Source organism: Mobula hypostoma, chromosome 2 (assembly GCF_963921235.1).
Source record: "Mobula hypostoma chromosome 2, sMobHyp1.1, whole genome shotgun sequence".
NCBI lineage: Eukaryota > Metazoa > Chordata > Chondrichthyes > Myliobatiformes > Myliobatidae > Mobula > Mobula hypostoma.
The window spans coordinates 46,443,390-46,460,889 of NC_086098.1; the positions used below are offsets into that span (position 1 = coordinate 46,443,390).

General features: G+C 38.1%; 1 protein-coding gene across 2 annotated transcripts in view; it reads right to left on the reverse strand.

Moving 5' to 3' along the window:
• The window catches only part of laptm4a (lysosomal protein transmembrane 4 alpha), a 29,527-nt gene extending 12,686 nt beyond the window's left edge, over window positions 1-16,841 (reverse strand). Inside the window, exons 1-6 of one of the 2 annotated variants that reach the window (XM_063036542.1) lie at window positions 16,668-16,841; window positions 13,599-13,719; window positions 8,411-8,487; window positions 8,188-8,310; window positions 6,912-7,007; window positions 5,758-5,856 (exon numbers count right to left, since the gene is read on the reverse strand). In XM_063036542.1, the coding sequence (XP_062892612.1) occupies window positions 5,758-5,856; window positions 6,912-7,007; window positions 8,188-8,310; window positions 8,411-8,487; window positions 13,599-13,719; window positions 16,668-16,766 (615 nt within the window). In that variant the 5' untranslated portion in view covers window positions 16,767-16,841. The remainder of the gene's footprint in view (window positions 1-5,757; window positions 5,857-6,911; window positions 7,008-8,187; window positions 8,311-8,410; window positions 8,488-13,598; window positions 13,720-16,667) is intronic. The other variant, XM_063036536.1, reaches the window with a different exon arrangement.
• Between the last annotated feature and the right edge of the window lie 659 nt (window positions 16,842-17,500).

Consider the following 17,500-nt stretch of genomic DNA (forward strand, 5'->3'; position numbering starts at 1 on the left):
ATGGACCAGGTAAACTTGAGGGCAGGGTGAAAGTTGGAGGCAAAGTTAATAAAGCCAACGAGTTCTGCATGCGTGCAGGAAGCAGCGCCAATGCAGTCGTCGATGTAGTGAAGGAAAAGTGGGGGACAGATACCAGAATAAGCACGGAACATAGATTGTTCCACAAACCCAACAAAAAGGCAGGCATAGCTAGGACCCATACGGGTGCCCATAGCTACACCTTTAGTTTGGAGGAAGTGGGAGGAGCCAAAGGAGAAATTATTAAGAGTAAGGACTAATTCCGCTAGACGGAGCAGAATGGTGGTAGAGAGGAACTGATTAGGTCTGGAATCCAAAAAGAAGCGTAGAGCTTTGAGACCTTCCTGATGGGGGATGGAAGTATATAAGAACTGGACATCCATGGGGAAAATAAAGCGGTGGGGGCCAGGGAACTTAAAATCATCGAAAAGTTTAAGAGCGTGAGAAGTGTCACGAACATAGGTCGGAAGGGATTGAACAAGGGGTGATAAAACAGTGTCGAGGTATGCAGAAACGAGTTCGGTGGGGCAGGAGCAAGCTGAGACAATAGGTCGGCCAGGACAGGCAGGTTTGTGGATCTTGGGTAGCAGGTAGAAACGGGAAGTGCGGGGTGTGGGAACTATAAGGTTGGTAGCAGCGGATGGGAGATCCCCTGAGCGGATAAAGTCGGTGATAGTGTGGGAGACAATGGCCTGGTGCTCCTTCATGGGGTCACGATCGAGGGGTAAATTGTCTCCCACACTTCTCACGCTCTTAAACTTTTCGATGATTTTAAGTTCCCTGGCCCCCACCGCTTTATTTTCACCATGGATGTCCAGTCCTTATATACTTCCATCCCCCATCAGGAAGGTCTCAAAGCTCTACGCTTCTTTTTGGATTGAAATAATATATAAAGCCCCTACTGCTACTGTTGTCACTAACAATTGTAGGTCTCCTTTTTTTCAGCTTTCACTGGGGACAAGGCAAGGCTGTCCATTAAGTCCTTTGTTGTTTAACTTAATATTAGAACCCCTTGATTGCTCTTCGTGTGGCTAAAAATATCCATGGGATCTTTGTGAATGAGAATGCATAAGATCTCTCTTTACGCTGACGATTTATTGGTTTATATATCTAATCCTGACAAATCTATTCCTGCCTTGCTAAAATTGTTTAATGAATTTGGAGATCTTTCAGAATATAAAATAAATTTCAGTAAAAGTGAATTGTTTCCTTTAAGTGATTCTGTCTCTATATATGATAGCACTCCTTTTAAAGTCACTGACTCTTTTAGATATTTAGGTATTATAATTACTAAAAATTATAAGGATCTTTATAAAGCCAGTTTTGTTCCTTTAGTAGACTCTATGAAGTATTTATTTAGTAAATGGAGTCCACTTACATTTTCACTTGTTGGTCGTATTCATATAGTTAAAATGATGATTTTACCAAAATTTTTATCTTTATTTCAGAATATACCTGTATTTTTGACTAGGAAGTTTTTTTTGATCGGATTGATTCTAATATTTTATCTTTTACTTGGAATAATAAAAGACCAAGAATTGGTAAATGTCACTTACAAAAATTGAAGAAGGATGGAGGTCTTGCTTTGCCTGATCTAAGAATGTATTATTGGACTGTTAATGTGCGATACATGTCTTTTTGGTTAAATTGGGTTGATAAGAGTGATCGGCCAATTTGGGTAGGCCTGGAACTGAAAGTTGTAAAAAAGTTTTATTTAACCTTGTTATTGGGAGCTGCTTTACCTATACAATTAGCTAAAGTTGCTAATTTAAACCTATATCCAGTGATTAAGTACCCTTTACAAATTTGGCTCCAGTTCCACAATTTTTTTAATCTCAAAAAATTTAAACTTTGTAGTTTAATTTAACAAAATTACATCTTTGAGTGATCCAATTTTTTTTACTTTGGAAAAATAAAGGTATTAATTCTTTTTTGGATTTATTTAAAGAAGATAGATCGATGTCTTTTGAACAATTAATTGATAAATATTCTCTTATACTCACACTTTCTGCAATACCTTCAAGTTAGACATTTTTTACAAAGATATTTACGTAATTTTCCTTACATTTTGGAGGCTGGCCTGTTAGATACTATTATGAGTATGAATCCTTTGATCAAGGGTTCTATTGGAAGAATTTATAATTTACTATTACAATGGGATAAGCATCCTTTATCTAAGATTAAACAGGATTGGGAAAAGGAACTCAATTTGACTTCTATGACGGAGGATCGGATGCGGATTTTGAAGTTGGTTAACTCTTCTTCAATTTGTGCTAGCCATTCATTGATTCAATTTAAAATTGTACATCATTATCATTTGACGAAGGAAAGACTTTCTATAATCTTTTCTAATGTTGATAGTTATTGTGATAGATGTAAAACTGAGATAGCTACACTGACACATATGTTTTGGTCTTGTTCTATAATGGAACAGTTTTGGAAGTCAGTTTTTTCAACAATTTCTAAAGCACTTAAAATTAATCTACAACCTAATAAATTAACTGTGCTTTTTGGAATAATTCCTCAAAATATTCATGGTATTTCTGTCTGACCAACATGTTATTGCATTTGTTACATTGATAGCTAGGTGGGCCATTTTGTTGAAGTGGAAGGATACATCAGCTCCCACTGTCACAATGGTTCTCTCAAGTGATGCTATGTCTTAGTTTGGAGAAAATTAGAAGTCGAACCTTTGAACTTTTATTTGATTTTGAGAAAAGATGGGGCTCATTTGCTTGTTATTATCATTTGAGCTAATTGATAAGATTTTTTCCATGATCTAATTGTAAATTTTTTGGTATATTTTCTTTTCTTGCTGGCAGTTTGATGTTTATTTTTAGAAGCTTTTAGTATGACGCATGGGTCGGGGTTGTACACCTAATAGGTTTTTTCCCCTTACTTTTTCTGCTTAGTAGGTTTTTTTTGTTATCACAAATTTTTTTTCAATCTTTAAGATAATGTCTTTTGAGACATTGCAAGTGTTGTTACTTCAATGTACTCGTGTTATTTCTTTTGTATAGCAATAAAAAGATTTGAAAAGAAAGGAAGTGTATACATTCTCTGATACTAAAATGGAATCATTTGAATGAAGGATTAAAATCTGTAAAGTTGAAGTACACTCAATAATGAAGAACCAGGGCTAGGTTAAATGCAAAATGATGTAAAGATGATTAAAACATTGAGGGAACTGAATATTAAGATTAGCATTCCAAGTTTTTTGCCAGAAAGGATGCAAAGTACCCAACAAAAAAGTACAGAAAAAGGTAAGACAAAATTAAATTTGAACTTAGGCTACGTCCACACTAGACTGGATAATTTTCAAAACGCCGATTTCCAGTAAAAACGACAAGCATCCACACTAGGCATTTTTCAAAAATTTCTGTCCACATTAAAACGGATATTTGGGCGAATCTACTCCTTCTGGGCATGCGCAGACACATCTACAGAAAACAAGCGAAGAGGAAACTGTATAATATTTATGTTTCCACGGCAGCGTTGTGCTATTTCCATTGGTCAAAAACTAGAGTACCAACAACAACAGCGAAAGAAAGTTTTCAATGTCTTCGAGGAATACAAAGAAAACCTCCGCTGGAAAAAGCAAACCGGACTTCTTCGTTTAGACACGACAATGAAGTCGAGCTGTTTCTGCGAGTTACAAACAACTACAAAGTCAGCAAAGCAGTGGAGGATGTGGAGATGTTCAACTCCAAACAAGCTATTAACGTAGACAATAAAGTAAACAACACACGCATGAAGCCGTCCTCTACCCAAGATCAACAAGAGAGTGGAATCTTCTGCCGCCAGACCTGCGCAGTATTTCTAACATAAATATTTTTAAAGATAGACTCAATCAAATCAATTTAGGGGATCTAGTCAAAAAAGCTTACTTTACAATTTAACTCTCACGCCGTTCACACCGACTGTGTGTTAAAACAGCTGTCCGGCAGTGCTTGCGCAGTACCAAGCAGAAACAGAAAAAGCATTGTTATTGTGGTGTTGTCATGACAGCATTTTTAACTATCTCTGTTTACCCTGTCCACACTACAACGCACAACAATCGTTTTCAAATTTACACACTCTGGAGAGTGTTTTAGAAAAGCTCCATTTTCGGGGGTCGAAAACGCCATTTCAATGTGGACGGAGGGTCAAAACGAAGAGAAAAAGCTTTGTTTTCAAAATTATCCAGCATACTGTGGACGTAGCCTTAGAACTGTGAAAAAGGTGTGAATCTCAGGTAATTCATCTACCCATTAGGTTTATCTGTATACATCTAACATCCCGCACTGTCAACTATCCACACCCAATTTGATATCATTTGCAAATCTCAGGAATTGTTTCTTGATTCCAAAGTCCAAAATGATTACTGAGGCTACGTCCACACTACGCTGGATAATTTTGAAAATGCCGGTTTCAAGTAAAAACGACAGGCGTCCACACTAAGCGTTTTTCAAAATATCTCTGTCCACATTAGAACGGATATTTGGGCAAATCTCCTCCTACTGGGCATGTGCAGGACACACAGAAAACAAGCGAAGAGGAAACAGTATACTTGGTGCGTGTTTGTCCAGTTACAGAGTAGAAAAACTTAAAAGGAATTGCTCTTGGCTCTCGCAGTGGTGGACTTAAAAATGGAAAAAAACAAATACTGGAGCGTATGGAGGCAACCGACAGGGAGTTCACGGACAGTATGACCCGGCTGACGATGAATATTGAAAAACTGACCAACTCTGTTGCATTAATAAAGCACCTTGTTAAATGTTAAAACATGTCTGCATCAGTGTTATCTTGTATTTCCATACAATGTTACATTAGGCTGTAACACATCTATTGTCAGAGAAGTACTTGAATAAGTAGGTAAACCACCTTCATACAAGCAAGGACAGAAAACAAGGCAAAGTGAATATACTTATTTATTCATTAATCTATGGGTCAAAGTATTTGGTGAGTACATTTCTAACTCCTCTGGCTTCAGTCTCGTTGCCGTCTGTTCTGAAATTGTTAGGTTCTGCAAAGCGCAGAAACAAATATCGCTGTGATGATTGTACGCTTTAGTATCAATTGTTTGGCGACAATAAAGTAATAATAATAAAACAATGAAATGCTGCGTTGCCGCCATCTGTTCCAGTACGTCATGACAGCGGTTTTAAAAAGCTCCGGTTACCCCGTCCACACTGCAATGGATATTAGGCGTTTTCAGATTTATTCACTCTGGAGACAGTTTCTGAAAATCTCCGTTTTCGAGAGATGAAAACGCCGTTTTAGTGTGGACGGAGGGTCAAAACGAAGAAAAAAGGCTTCATTTTCAAAATTATCCGGCGTAGTGTGGACATAGCCTGAGAAAAACTAGCAATTACTCTCACTCTGCTTTATCTTGAAGTCAACTTTTGAAAAGCCCAATTTCAATGACTGTCTTTTTGATATCTAGCCTTAAACAACCAATGAATGCACAATTAAGAACCAAAAAGTACAAACTGCAAAGTGATACCAGAAATGTGCCAAGTGGAGACTAATGACTTTCTTTCCTAGGCTATAGCTGAGCTAATAAGACAAAGTTGTCTGAAACACTGTATCTTAGCTGAGATTTTCTTCCCCCACCAAAAGAGTCTTCAATCAAAAGCTTGGCCTCTGAATATTGCATTAACGTTGGAAAAAAAAATCTAGTTCACAAGTGAAAGGGACATTAAGTTACTGTAACAATTTCCCCCACGGGGGTAAATTCTTTGCTGTATATCTGCATACCTGAATGGGTGTTTCAAAAGCTGGATACACAGCGATCTCAGGTGTGTTCCTATTGTTGATGTACTTGTAGCAGTTCCAGACACAGTTTATGAAGTAAGCCTGTAAGATATAACAAAAGTGCCCAGGAGGCATTCTGTTTAATAGAGTAAAACTTAGATAAAGTCCAAATAAGATAATGTAATGACATAGAACACAGTACTGGTCTTTGGCCCATAAATACTTTTTTCCCCTCAATCAACAATTAGATAAACAGACAGGTTAATGCAACATTAAAAATATAACTCAAAGGCTAACTATATAGAAGTGGACTTTCATGAAATGGAGCTGCTGAAGGCAATGGAGAGGATGAATGTCAAAACTAGTCATATTCTTATATAGTAAGGGAATGACTCAGCAAGTCAGGTAGCTTGTGTGCAGAGAGGAACAGAATCTATGTTTTAATCTACGACCTTTCAGTGAATTTCCAGCATTTGCTTATTTTCAGATGTCATGTTATATTTTGGAATAACAAGGAAGAAAACTGATTAAAGATAGGTCTCCCTGGAAGATACAAAAACAGGTCCACAGTTAGTGACACTCCTGCAAAGACCCAGCGATCCAGATTAATTCTCAAACTCTGCAGTTGTATGTGGAATACGCATGTGCTCTTCATGACTGCACGAGCTTCTTCTTGGTGTGATTGTTTTGGTTAGGTTAAATAGCTACTTCAAATGAACCCTAGAGTTGGTGTTGGGGGGGGGGAGAGGGAGAGAAGCAGGAGAATCAGGGGAAGAGCGTGCTAAAGGGCATGAGAGAAGAATAAGTGAGGCAAAAAGACTGACATGAATACAAGAGTTGGCATAGATTTGATGGCCACAAAATAACTGCATACAATTCCACTCTTAATTAAGCAATGTTTTACAATTGGTCAAACTGTGTAGATTTCTTCACAGTCTTGTAATTAAAGAACAAGCAATATATTGTGATTAAGGCAGACCTTAAATTGAAAAACACTGCAGACTAGCATTCTCTTTCCAAAGCTTGTATTTAACAGCTCTTTTGCTTAGGATATTTAACATCTTTGTTTAAAACGATTTATTCTATATAAACTGTTTTGAATTTTTACATTTAATGAAAAATGACATTGTCCTATAGCTCTGCTTCTACTGGCTTACCTTAACAGTTATGATAATGGTAAAGGTAAGCAGAACCATCAGGAGAAGACAACTCGAGTCCAAAGCAAGGAGGTCATCCTTGTAAGGAAAATCCGGCTGTAAAATATAACATAAAATTAGATGCTGCAAAGGCTTGATCACTTTTACTTAAAGCTGTACCATTAATGTGGATTAAAAACAAATTTTCCATGGTGTAGTCAAAAAAATCTACCTGTAACACGAGCAATAAATTTATCCAATCACTGAAACAATTCTTGTTAATACAATACTCCTATAATCAAACTAAATACATTTTTAAATTATAACATCAATATTTTTAAAGTATCCAATGGCTGTAAAGTGATTTGGGACATCCTGAAGAGTGATGCAAATTGTAGCAGTCAAATAAAAAATAATTTCAGAAGAGGTTTGCATACTTAACATGATAGGGATAAATAAAATCATTTCTAAAAGTGGAGTGCTGATTCTATTTTCTAGAATCTAGCTTCTATTTTGGCATTTAATTCAAAAGCAAAATCAATAGTGGCAACCAGTGATTAATAAGATTTAGTTTATTTTCATATAACTAAATTTGGGGTCGGGGATAGTTAAAAATAAAATAACCTACGCAAGTTAAAGCTCATAAAAATAACAATCACTAAGAAAAAAAGCAGGCAAAAATCAATCCATAGAACAAAAAGTAATTTGAAAAGGCAATGCTCTACAACACAAGTAATGGAATGAAAGTTGGCTTTTGGGCAATTTAGAGTATCTGAAGCATGCAACAACTTAAATCATCTCCCAGTTTAATTAGTGCAAACTAATGTTATTTTCTCAAAGCAATATTAAGAATTTGGAAAATAAATTTCTACTTTACAAAGCTAAGCAGCCTATACTTAAGCAAAATAAAAATTTTAAAACAGGGTAACAGAACTATTTAAATCATAGATGTGGTTGGCAATATTTGCACTGGTGTTTGCAAGTCATATCTGACAATGGTGCGATACATCCTAGGATCCACTGGGACACATAATCAGTGATGTTCTAAGGTCAACAAGTGTCTTGGGTCTTTCAACATCAGACAACCAGACGACCCAGCCGGGATTGATCAGGTCCCAGCATCACTGGTCCACTGGTCACCCCTCTTGATCCATAGTCAACTGGAGGCTCGCTCAGCAGCTTCTGTAACGGGTACTGGTGGCTCTTCTCTTTATACCTCCCGCAATGTCAAGGAGAGAGCATGTTCTGCAGAGCTTCTTGTAACAATAATGCACATTTAACGACTTCCAAATCTTACCAATTGGTCAATATAGTCCTTGATCCTGGGTACATAGGTGAGAGAGCTGATGGCAACAAGGCAAGACAGAGCAAAATTGAACAGCAAGTAGCAGAAGAATGGAATCAGCCATCCTCCACGATGCTGGATTAAAAGGGAAAAGTAAAAAGGTCAGAAGAATCTGCAATTAAAACAATGCTAAAGTGTTTTTATTTGGACAAAAACTTAGCATTAGAATACTTACAGTAATAGCGCCATACACCAACATGGCACTGATAGTAAACATCAAAAGAGAGATGGTAAACCCAACACAAGCATTTTCTAAACAAAAAGAAAATTTAAAATATAATGAAACAAATTCAGAGTATTTATTCTAAATATTAAATATATTTGGTCAGCAGGAAATAATTTTGAAAAGCTGCCAGGTTGGCCATTTGAACTTTGTATCATTCAAATATGATAAAATTCAAATTGAAGAGTTATAGCAATATTTAAACAGGGTGGCCCCCTAGGCCAAGTCGACGACGTTAAACAGGACTGTTAGACAGCTTTAACAAAAAGAAAAAAAATCAAGCTAGACTACAAGCTTTAAAAACAACAAAAAAAAAGATGGACAGAATTTCTCTTTTACCACTCAATTTTCTGATTGCAAAGTCATTAAAAACCACATCCTGGCAATGGTTGAAAGACAGATCAACTTTAACTGCCACATGCACATCAAAACGTTGAAACAGTGAAATGTGTCACTTGCATTGAAGATACAGTGGGAGACAGTCTGGAAATATCTCCATACATACTCTACCAACATAGCCTGCTCACAACTTACTAACCCCAACTCATACATCTTCTGAATGTGGGGAAAAAACTCTTGGATCATGGGGGAACGTACAAACTCCTTACAGACAGCAGCAGGAACTAAACCCCAGCCTTACAGCAAGCACAATAAAGTATTACACTAACCACTATTCTACCACAACCTACGACATTTGGGAACCAATTGACTGAGACCAACTACAGTAATGATGTTTATCTTCCTCTACTTAAAAAAAAAATCCAAAAAGGAAAATGAGTATGTTGAGAAGAAATCAAGATTAACTAGCAGTGCCAACATTAAAATCTATCATTACCTGGGCTAACTCCTTAATTACTGCGAAGATCTACCTCCACAAATCTTGATATTCATTCACTAAATTATATAACCAGTCTATGCATAACTTCCAAAATGAATAATTTGTGCAGACCATACAAATATATTTTCCAAATGGCTTTGGCCCTAAAGTTACCCATTTAGTTGGTCCAGATAATTAAATGAATGCTTAAAATTCGTCACCCTGCAACAAATATATCATATCAATGATGAGTTTCAGGAATAAATATTCACATCATTTTCACCTGAAGAATTCACTTGCGCTTTTTAAAATAAATTTTGCCTTTGAGGAATTCTTAAGTGTGCATCACAAACATACTACTTCAGCATTGCCATTCTGCAGACAGTGCCTTGTAAAAGTTTTCAGCCCCCAACCCTTTGTTCACATAAAGGAGTATTACAACCAGGGATTTTGACCAATTTAGCTGACAACTTTCGATGTGTGAATCACATCCTCTTCTCCCCCTACCCCCACAGTAGAGCCCAAAAACAGGGGAAATTGTAAAGCTTGAAAAACTAAAAATTCAAAAACTTAAAATGTCAGCAGTTCAAAAGTATTCATCCACCTTTTCCACTTAGTGGAACCACCTCTCATAGATATTGCAGCCAGTAGTCTTTTTTGGATAAGTCTCTATTTGCTTTGCACATGGAGCAAGATTTGCCCATACCTCCTTGCAAAATTGCTCAAGCTGTGCCATATTAGTTGGGAAGTGGCAGTAGACAGTAATCTTGAGCTCTTGCTAGAGATGTTTGATCAGATCAAGGTCAGGACTCTGATTGGGTAACAAGGGCCCCAATTTTCTTTATTTGAAGCCACTCCATGGTTGTTCTAGCAGTGTGCTTTGGGTTATTGTCCTGCTGGAAGACAAACGTCCTCCCCAGTTTAAGCTTTCAGACAGAGGCTAGCAGGTTTTTATCCAAGATATCTCTGTATTTAGCAGCATTAATCTTCCCATCAGTCCTGACCAAATTTCTAGTCCCAGCTGCTGAAAAGTATCCCCACAGTATGATGCAACCTCCACCATACTTTACAGGTGGTTACCTGACTGAGGCACAGTATTAAATTTACACCAAGTCTTGACAGTCAAGCATATGCCTTTTTTTTCATCCAGGGCTTCTTCGTTGCCACTCTTCCATAAACATTCTTTTTTTGCAAGGCCTTAGAGGTTGTGAAGCCATGAACTTTATTTCTAGTTGCAGCCACAACTTGTGTAGCTCACTCAAGAATGAATGCTGCCATCACAGTAAACTCTCTTACAAGTGCCACTCTTCTCCAGCAACCAAGTTTAGAGGAATGGCCTGACCTAGGCACTGTGGCTGCTGTTTCATATTTTTCTACTTTTTCCAAGATGGACTGCACTGAGCTCCAAGGTATGTTCAGTGCCTTTGATAAGGTATTGTACCCTTCCCAAGATTGGTGCTTCTCTATTATAATTTTCCTGACTTGTCTTGAATGCCCCCTTGTCTTCATTTTGGTTTGCTGTTAAAATCTACCATAGTGTTGGACTTAGAGAGTGGGCGTTTATTCCTATGAATCCATTGAAAACAAATAGGTGATCTATATCAATAGATTGGATGAGTTGGTAAGGTAATATTGGTAGCTTAGTAGTATACAAAGGGGATGCCTCACAATTTTGGTTTTTAATTTTTAGTAAATTGTTGACAGGTTTTGGAATTTTTATTTTGATCTGACATGATGCCCAGAGTTTGTAGGTTAGCCCAAAGTAATCAGAATCAGGTTTATTATCACCATCATATGTAATTAAATTGGTTAACTTAGCAGCGGTACATAATATAGAAAAAATAAGTATATGTACAGTATATTAAATAGTTAAATTAAAAGCAGTGCAAAAACAAGTACGTTAGTAATAAAAAAAAAAGTGAGGCAGTGTTCATGGGTTCAATGTCCATTTAGGAATCGGAAGGCAGAAATTGTTCCTGAATCGCTGAGTGTGTCTTCAGGCTTCTATACCTCCTTCCTAGTCATAGTCATACTTTATTGATCCCGGGGGAAATGGGTTTTCGTTACAGTAACAATGAGAAGAGGGGATGTCCAGGGTGGTGGGGTCCTTAATAAGGACGCAGCCTTTCTGAAGCACCGCTCCTTGAAGATGTCCTGGATACTAAAGAGGTCAGTATCCAAGACGGAGTTGACTAATTTTACAACTTCCCGTAGCTTCTCTTGATCTTGTGCAGTAGCACCCCTACCCATACCAGACAGTAATGCAGCCTACTTTAATATGTTTTAAATTTAGAAAAAGAGACAGTAAAATGTGAAAATAGTTATGGGGGCTGAATACTTTTTCAAGATACTGTATATGGCACATACAGGGCTTTTACCAGGCAATTACATTTAAATGGAAATACACCAGATTTAGACCAAAATCAACGGTATTGAGATCATATTGTGCATTAGCTGGATGGCTTACCCAGCTGAAAAGTGAAGTAACCATGTTTTCTAAATAGTGGCTGACATACACAAGATAACAGCACCTTTACCATTCTACCCTACTACTTCAACCTCTGTTTACTTTATATGGTCCTTAGTCTAGAGTGCACACAGCTAATAATAGCATAATTTTTAAAATTGCCAACTATTTGTCTTGAGTTCTGACAAACAACAATAACAAAACACTGGTTTAAACTCTTAATTTTGAGACAATTATGCTGCTGCAATGTGTATTATGGTTAAAACAAACTTTTCTTCAGGGATGAGAAAACAAAGTGTAGGATGGAATGGCATTAACTTCATTGTTGGGGGTGCCATAATTCAAAAGAGATTCTATGCTGATGGTTGGTCTATCACAAAGGATAGAGTAACGCTCAGCATCACACCTCATTGTGCATCAAAAGGTCAGCATGCACCCTAATGGATCAGGGATCAGAAATGGACAGAGAGCAATATCAAGATCTCTGAGGATCTAACCTGGCCCCAACATATTGATGCAACTATAAAAAAGGCAAGACAGCGGCTATACTTCATTAGGAGTTTGAAGAGATTTGGTTTGTCAACTAAAAACACTCAAACTTCTATAGATGTACCGTGGAGAGCATTCTGACAGACTGTCTGGTATGGGGGTGGGGTGGGGGTCTGTTACTGCACAGGACCAAAAGCTACAGAAAGTTGTAAAGTTAGTCAGCACCATCTTGGGTACTAGACTCCATAGTACCAGGACATCTTCAAGGAGCAGTAAGAAAGGTGACGTCCATTATTAAGGGCCCCCATCACCCAGAGTCATTTTCTCATTTTTACTGTCAGGGAGGAGGTACAGAAACCTGAAAGCACACACTCCGCGATTCAGGAACAGCCTCTTCCTCTCCGCCATAACCCATGCACACTACCTCACTTTAAAAAAATATTTCTGTTTTTGCACTAGTTTTAACCTATTCAATACACACATACATACTTACTGTAATTGATTTATTCTTTCTATATTATGTATTGCATTGTACTGCTGTTAAGCTAACAAATTTCACAGCACTTGCCGATAATAAACCTGACTGATGGAAACCAACATGCAGAATAAATAAATACAACACCATCATTACACTGTTTGCAGAACGTAGCTGAGCCTAGATTGCAATAGTGCTTACACTTCAAAACAAGTTTATCTCAAGAGAGTTACAATAATGAAAGAGGAAGTTACACATCACATACAAAAGCTTCATCAGATTTGATCTGGACTATTGGTAAGACAAGGTGAATGTGATATAACATCTATAAACATGATATCGGAATTAAAATAGCTAAATTGTGGCTAATTATTTAGATTGTAGTTGCTACAGTTTAACAAGTTGATAGGGAACTAAACTGCTGTTTCTTTTTTTTAAAAAAGGGGGAACTATTTTCCTTTGAGTGAAAATTCAAAGAATAGGAAATAAGTTTACTCAAAATCAACTCATGCAGAAATTAGAGCATTTTTGACTCTTCCACCACCACCTGCGCACCCCTCAGGCCCCCCTCCCACCACCAGATGCAGCAAGATGTGGATTTCTTTTCTGCTAAAGGTTAAGACCAAATGTTCATTATCTCTATGCCACAGCTCATCTACCTACAAGAATAAATACACGGAAAAATTGCATTTTTAATCAAAATCAGATTTCATATCACTGGCATTTGTTGTAAAATTTGTTGTTTTGCAGCAGTACATTCTGTTTGGTCGTGTGGAAAAGGATCACAATCAACACCATTTAGCAAAAAAGAAAACTCATTGCATTTCAATAATAAAGCATTAAAAACATGTGTACCGATCTAAGGAAGAGAAAAAGTTAATATTTTTCATACCCGTCACTCTATCTGAGGAATAGTAGTTTCCAATAACTTCATACTGTAGGTCCAGTGGGGCCACCCTTTCAGGGTGAGTAACTGCCACAGTCAACAAAATGCCCATCAGCAAGTTCACCACCTATTCAAAAATGTGAACACAGAAACGTAAAATAGCTTCCAAAGACATTTGGTTTACAAGTATCCATTGAAAGTAGTTTATCAATAAAGCTAATGCATGGATTTACATTAGACAACAGCATATAGTGCAATGTATGAAGCTACTAAATTTAAGCACAAAAGCATCAATTTCAACATGAAGGCAATCAAAAAGCTCCGCATAAAAGGGTGGAAAATATACAACACTTATCAAGTTAACATTGGCAAAATTTCCATATAATGACATTACATCGCACTGCAAATTTAAACCTTCAGTTCAAAGTTTCATTTATTATCAAAGTATACAACTCTGAAAGTCTTCTTCAGATATCACTGAATCATGGCTATGACATCTACTTTTGAAAATCAACTCACAAATAGTCCCATATTACAAGGGGCAAGTTCTCAAAGTTCTTGATGTAGAGCAGAATGTGCATTTTATATCAAGAGGGATATGAAGAAAAATTACTGATGCTCAAATTCAGGTTTAAAAATGTGTCTGGTACTCTATATATCCAGTTCACTAACTTTTTTTTAATATAAAAAGAGCAGTTAATTATTTATATTTTAAATGCTCTTCTTAGGGGATCTAATTTGTGCTCTTAAAGTTAGGACAATTTCTCCAAGGACATTGGTAAAAAGTTAAAGAAGTTCCAGTTTGAGATACAAATCTATAGCCACCTAAATGACAGAGGCATTACCTTGATGTCTGAATGTGGATGGCAAGCTGTACAGAGGAAAATGACTTGATGCCAGTGCAGCTTATCAAAGGAAGATGAAATCACCTTTCCTATGGCAACCAAGTGATATTCTCAGAATAAGGGCACAATGTTAATTTAAATGCTAATTGTATAAAAATATATAGCACTGCATTTTCAAACTTCAACAGAAATGTATTACTCCAGAACATTATCAAAGCAGGCAAAAAAAATACATGTCAATCAGATCCTGAATGCTCAATCAGCAAGTAATTAGAGTAAACAATGGTGCTTTATTGGAATAGTTTGTAGTGCAAGTGAATTTGAGAACAGGAACAGTGATGTCTTACTTCAATCACAAAGATGCCCAGTGAAACCAATTCTGAAACGCTGCACACAAGTCTGAGTTCCCTACTGAAGGAAGGATGTGCTCATGATACAGAGAGTTGCAGCCAATTTTCAATGAGTTGATTTGTGGGATGATAGATTCCTCACAAAGTTGTCGTCGTCTAAGCAAGCTGGGTCAATAAATCTCTAGGTTTTAAAAGAATCAAATAATCAGACTGAAAGAGATCAAATTCATAAGAACCTGACTGGTAGATGTGAAGATAATATTTCTTCCAGATTGAGTGCCTACTATAAAGGCAATGACAATCTAAGAACAAATAAGAATAAATTTCCTTATCCAGTGAGAATATATGGAATTATTTTCCTAAAGTGAGTTGTGGAAGCTCAAGCTTCCATAATATTTAAAGCATGGATCTTTTTTTCAGCTTTAATGGAATGAAGCGATGGGATTAGTGCTGTAAAGTGAAGAGGTCATTGAATAATTACTGAATGACAGAAGAAATAAGCAGCAATATATAGCAAAAAGATCAAGCAATATAAAGGTTTAAAAGGCACTGGGGAGGCCTCATCTTGAGTATTGTGAACAGTTTTGGGCATATCTTAGAAAAGATGTGCTAGCATTGGAGAGGGTCCAGAGGAGGTTCACAAGGATGATTCCAGGAATGAAAGGGTTATCATACCAGGAATGTTTGATGGCTCTGGGTCTGTACTCTCCGGAATTCAGAAGGATGGTGGGGGGGCGGGGTGGAATCTCACTGAAACCTTTCGAATGTTGAAAGGCTTATTCAGAGCACACGTCAAAAGGATGTTTCCCATGGTGGGTGAGTCCAGGACAAGAGGGCACAGCTTCAGGATAGAGGGGTGCTCTTTCAAAACAGATTCGGAGAAATTTCTTTAGCCAGAGGGTGGTGAATTTGTTGCCACATGTAGCTGTGGAGGCCAGGTCATTGGATGTATAAGGCAGAGATTGATAGGTTCTTGTTTGGACATGACATCAAAAGTTACAGGGAGAAGGCTGGGAATTGGGGTTAAAGAGAATTAAAAGGATCAGCCATGACTGAATGGCAGAGCAGACTCGATGGGCTAGATGGCCTAATAATGTCTTATGGTCTTTAAAACTTCCATAATGTTAAAGTAGGAATGTGTTGCCAAAGGTGGAAGCAACACCACTATAAACAGCAAACTTCTGCTTGTCACAAAAGCAGACGTGGACGTGAACTTCTTAAGAGCACAATTGGAGAGTCCCCGTAGTGTATTTTGCTTGTTAAAAACATGAATTCAGATTCGTTACAAAGAATGCAGAAGCAGTAGAGAATCCAACTCCAAGCATTTCCACATTTAATTACAATATATGACTACACAAATTCACGATTAGGCACAATTCTATCATATAGAACAGGGACAGTGAGTCAGAGACTTTGAAGTAAAGTTAAGAACTCGTGAAAGACGGGGAAAGTCTTGGACATACTCAGAGTGATACGGGCTCTAAGAGGTGTCAGATTCTGATTCACCCAGATGTGGGCATTCCCAAACAATTTCCCCGCATAAAAAAAAGCCAAGAAACTGAGACATGATCACAGCAAAACGAGAGGCTCTTGAAGCCATGTCCGAAGGGGATGATTGAGCGATTGGGAACAAATTCCTAGTCATGCCTAAGAAGAAACGAGACGAGACAGTACGGAAGAACGGCCACTAAAGAAATACAGCTTACCCCACGTCTTTTTTTCATTACTCCGCCTGAAAACCATGACCCCTATTACCCTTTAACTTCAGGAGCAAGTTTACCCTCACAGAGCACAGGCCGAGATGCCGGAACAGCAGCCGCCCGCCTACTTCATCCCGGATCCGTAACCCTTTCCCCCGCCCCCCTCGCCAGCACACTTACCATGTACCAAGCCCCGAGGACGATGGTCCCGGTTCGAACATGGCAGAAGACGCAGCAACGAGTGCTGTAGAAACGACCACCGGTCGATTTGAGAGTCATCCCTGGCTGCGCTCACTTCACGGCGTCGCCTACCACCCACGGTCCCTGGCGCTTGAGCTAGGACGGACACGTCACCTGATTGCCAGCTCACCCCTCCAATCCAAGCGCCACTCAGGACGCTCGCACGGGTCAGCCAATAGGCTGGCCGTGGACGCGGGGCGTATCTCTTGACGTAACACATATTGAATTTCATGTCGTCATCCTCGTCACTATGTTGGCTGTAATTGGACTGGAGGGCGGTGTTACATAGAGGGTGCGTTTAATATTGCGCAGGCAGAATTTATGCTTCTGACTTATTTCGCTAACTTCACATTATGTAATGTAATGGAACGAATAGTTATAGCAAGGCTTCTTACTTTGTGGAAAAGTTAAAAATCAGCCGTATGTCAATCCGGAATTCGTAAATGACTGTGGACTCGGTGTTGTTAAGTTTGGAATCTGATGTTTGTAAGGCCCAAATTAAGCAGATTTCTTTGATGTAGAAGACGACACAAAGGTTGGGTGGGACATCGATAGGATGCAATACTGGGCTGAGAAATGTCAGCTGGAGTTCAACCCAGATAAGTGTGAGGTGGTTCATTTTGGTAGGTCAAATATGATGGCAGAATATAGTATTAACGGTAAGACTCTTGGCAGTGTGGAGGATCAGCGGGATCTTGGGGTCCGAGTCCATAGGACACTCAAAGCTGCTACGCAGCTTGACCCTGTGGTTAAGAAGGCATACTATGTATTGG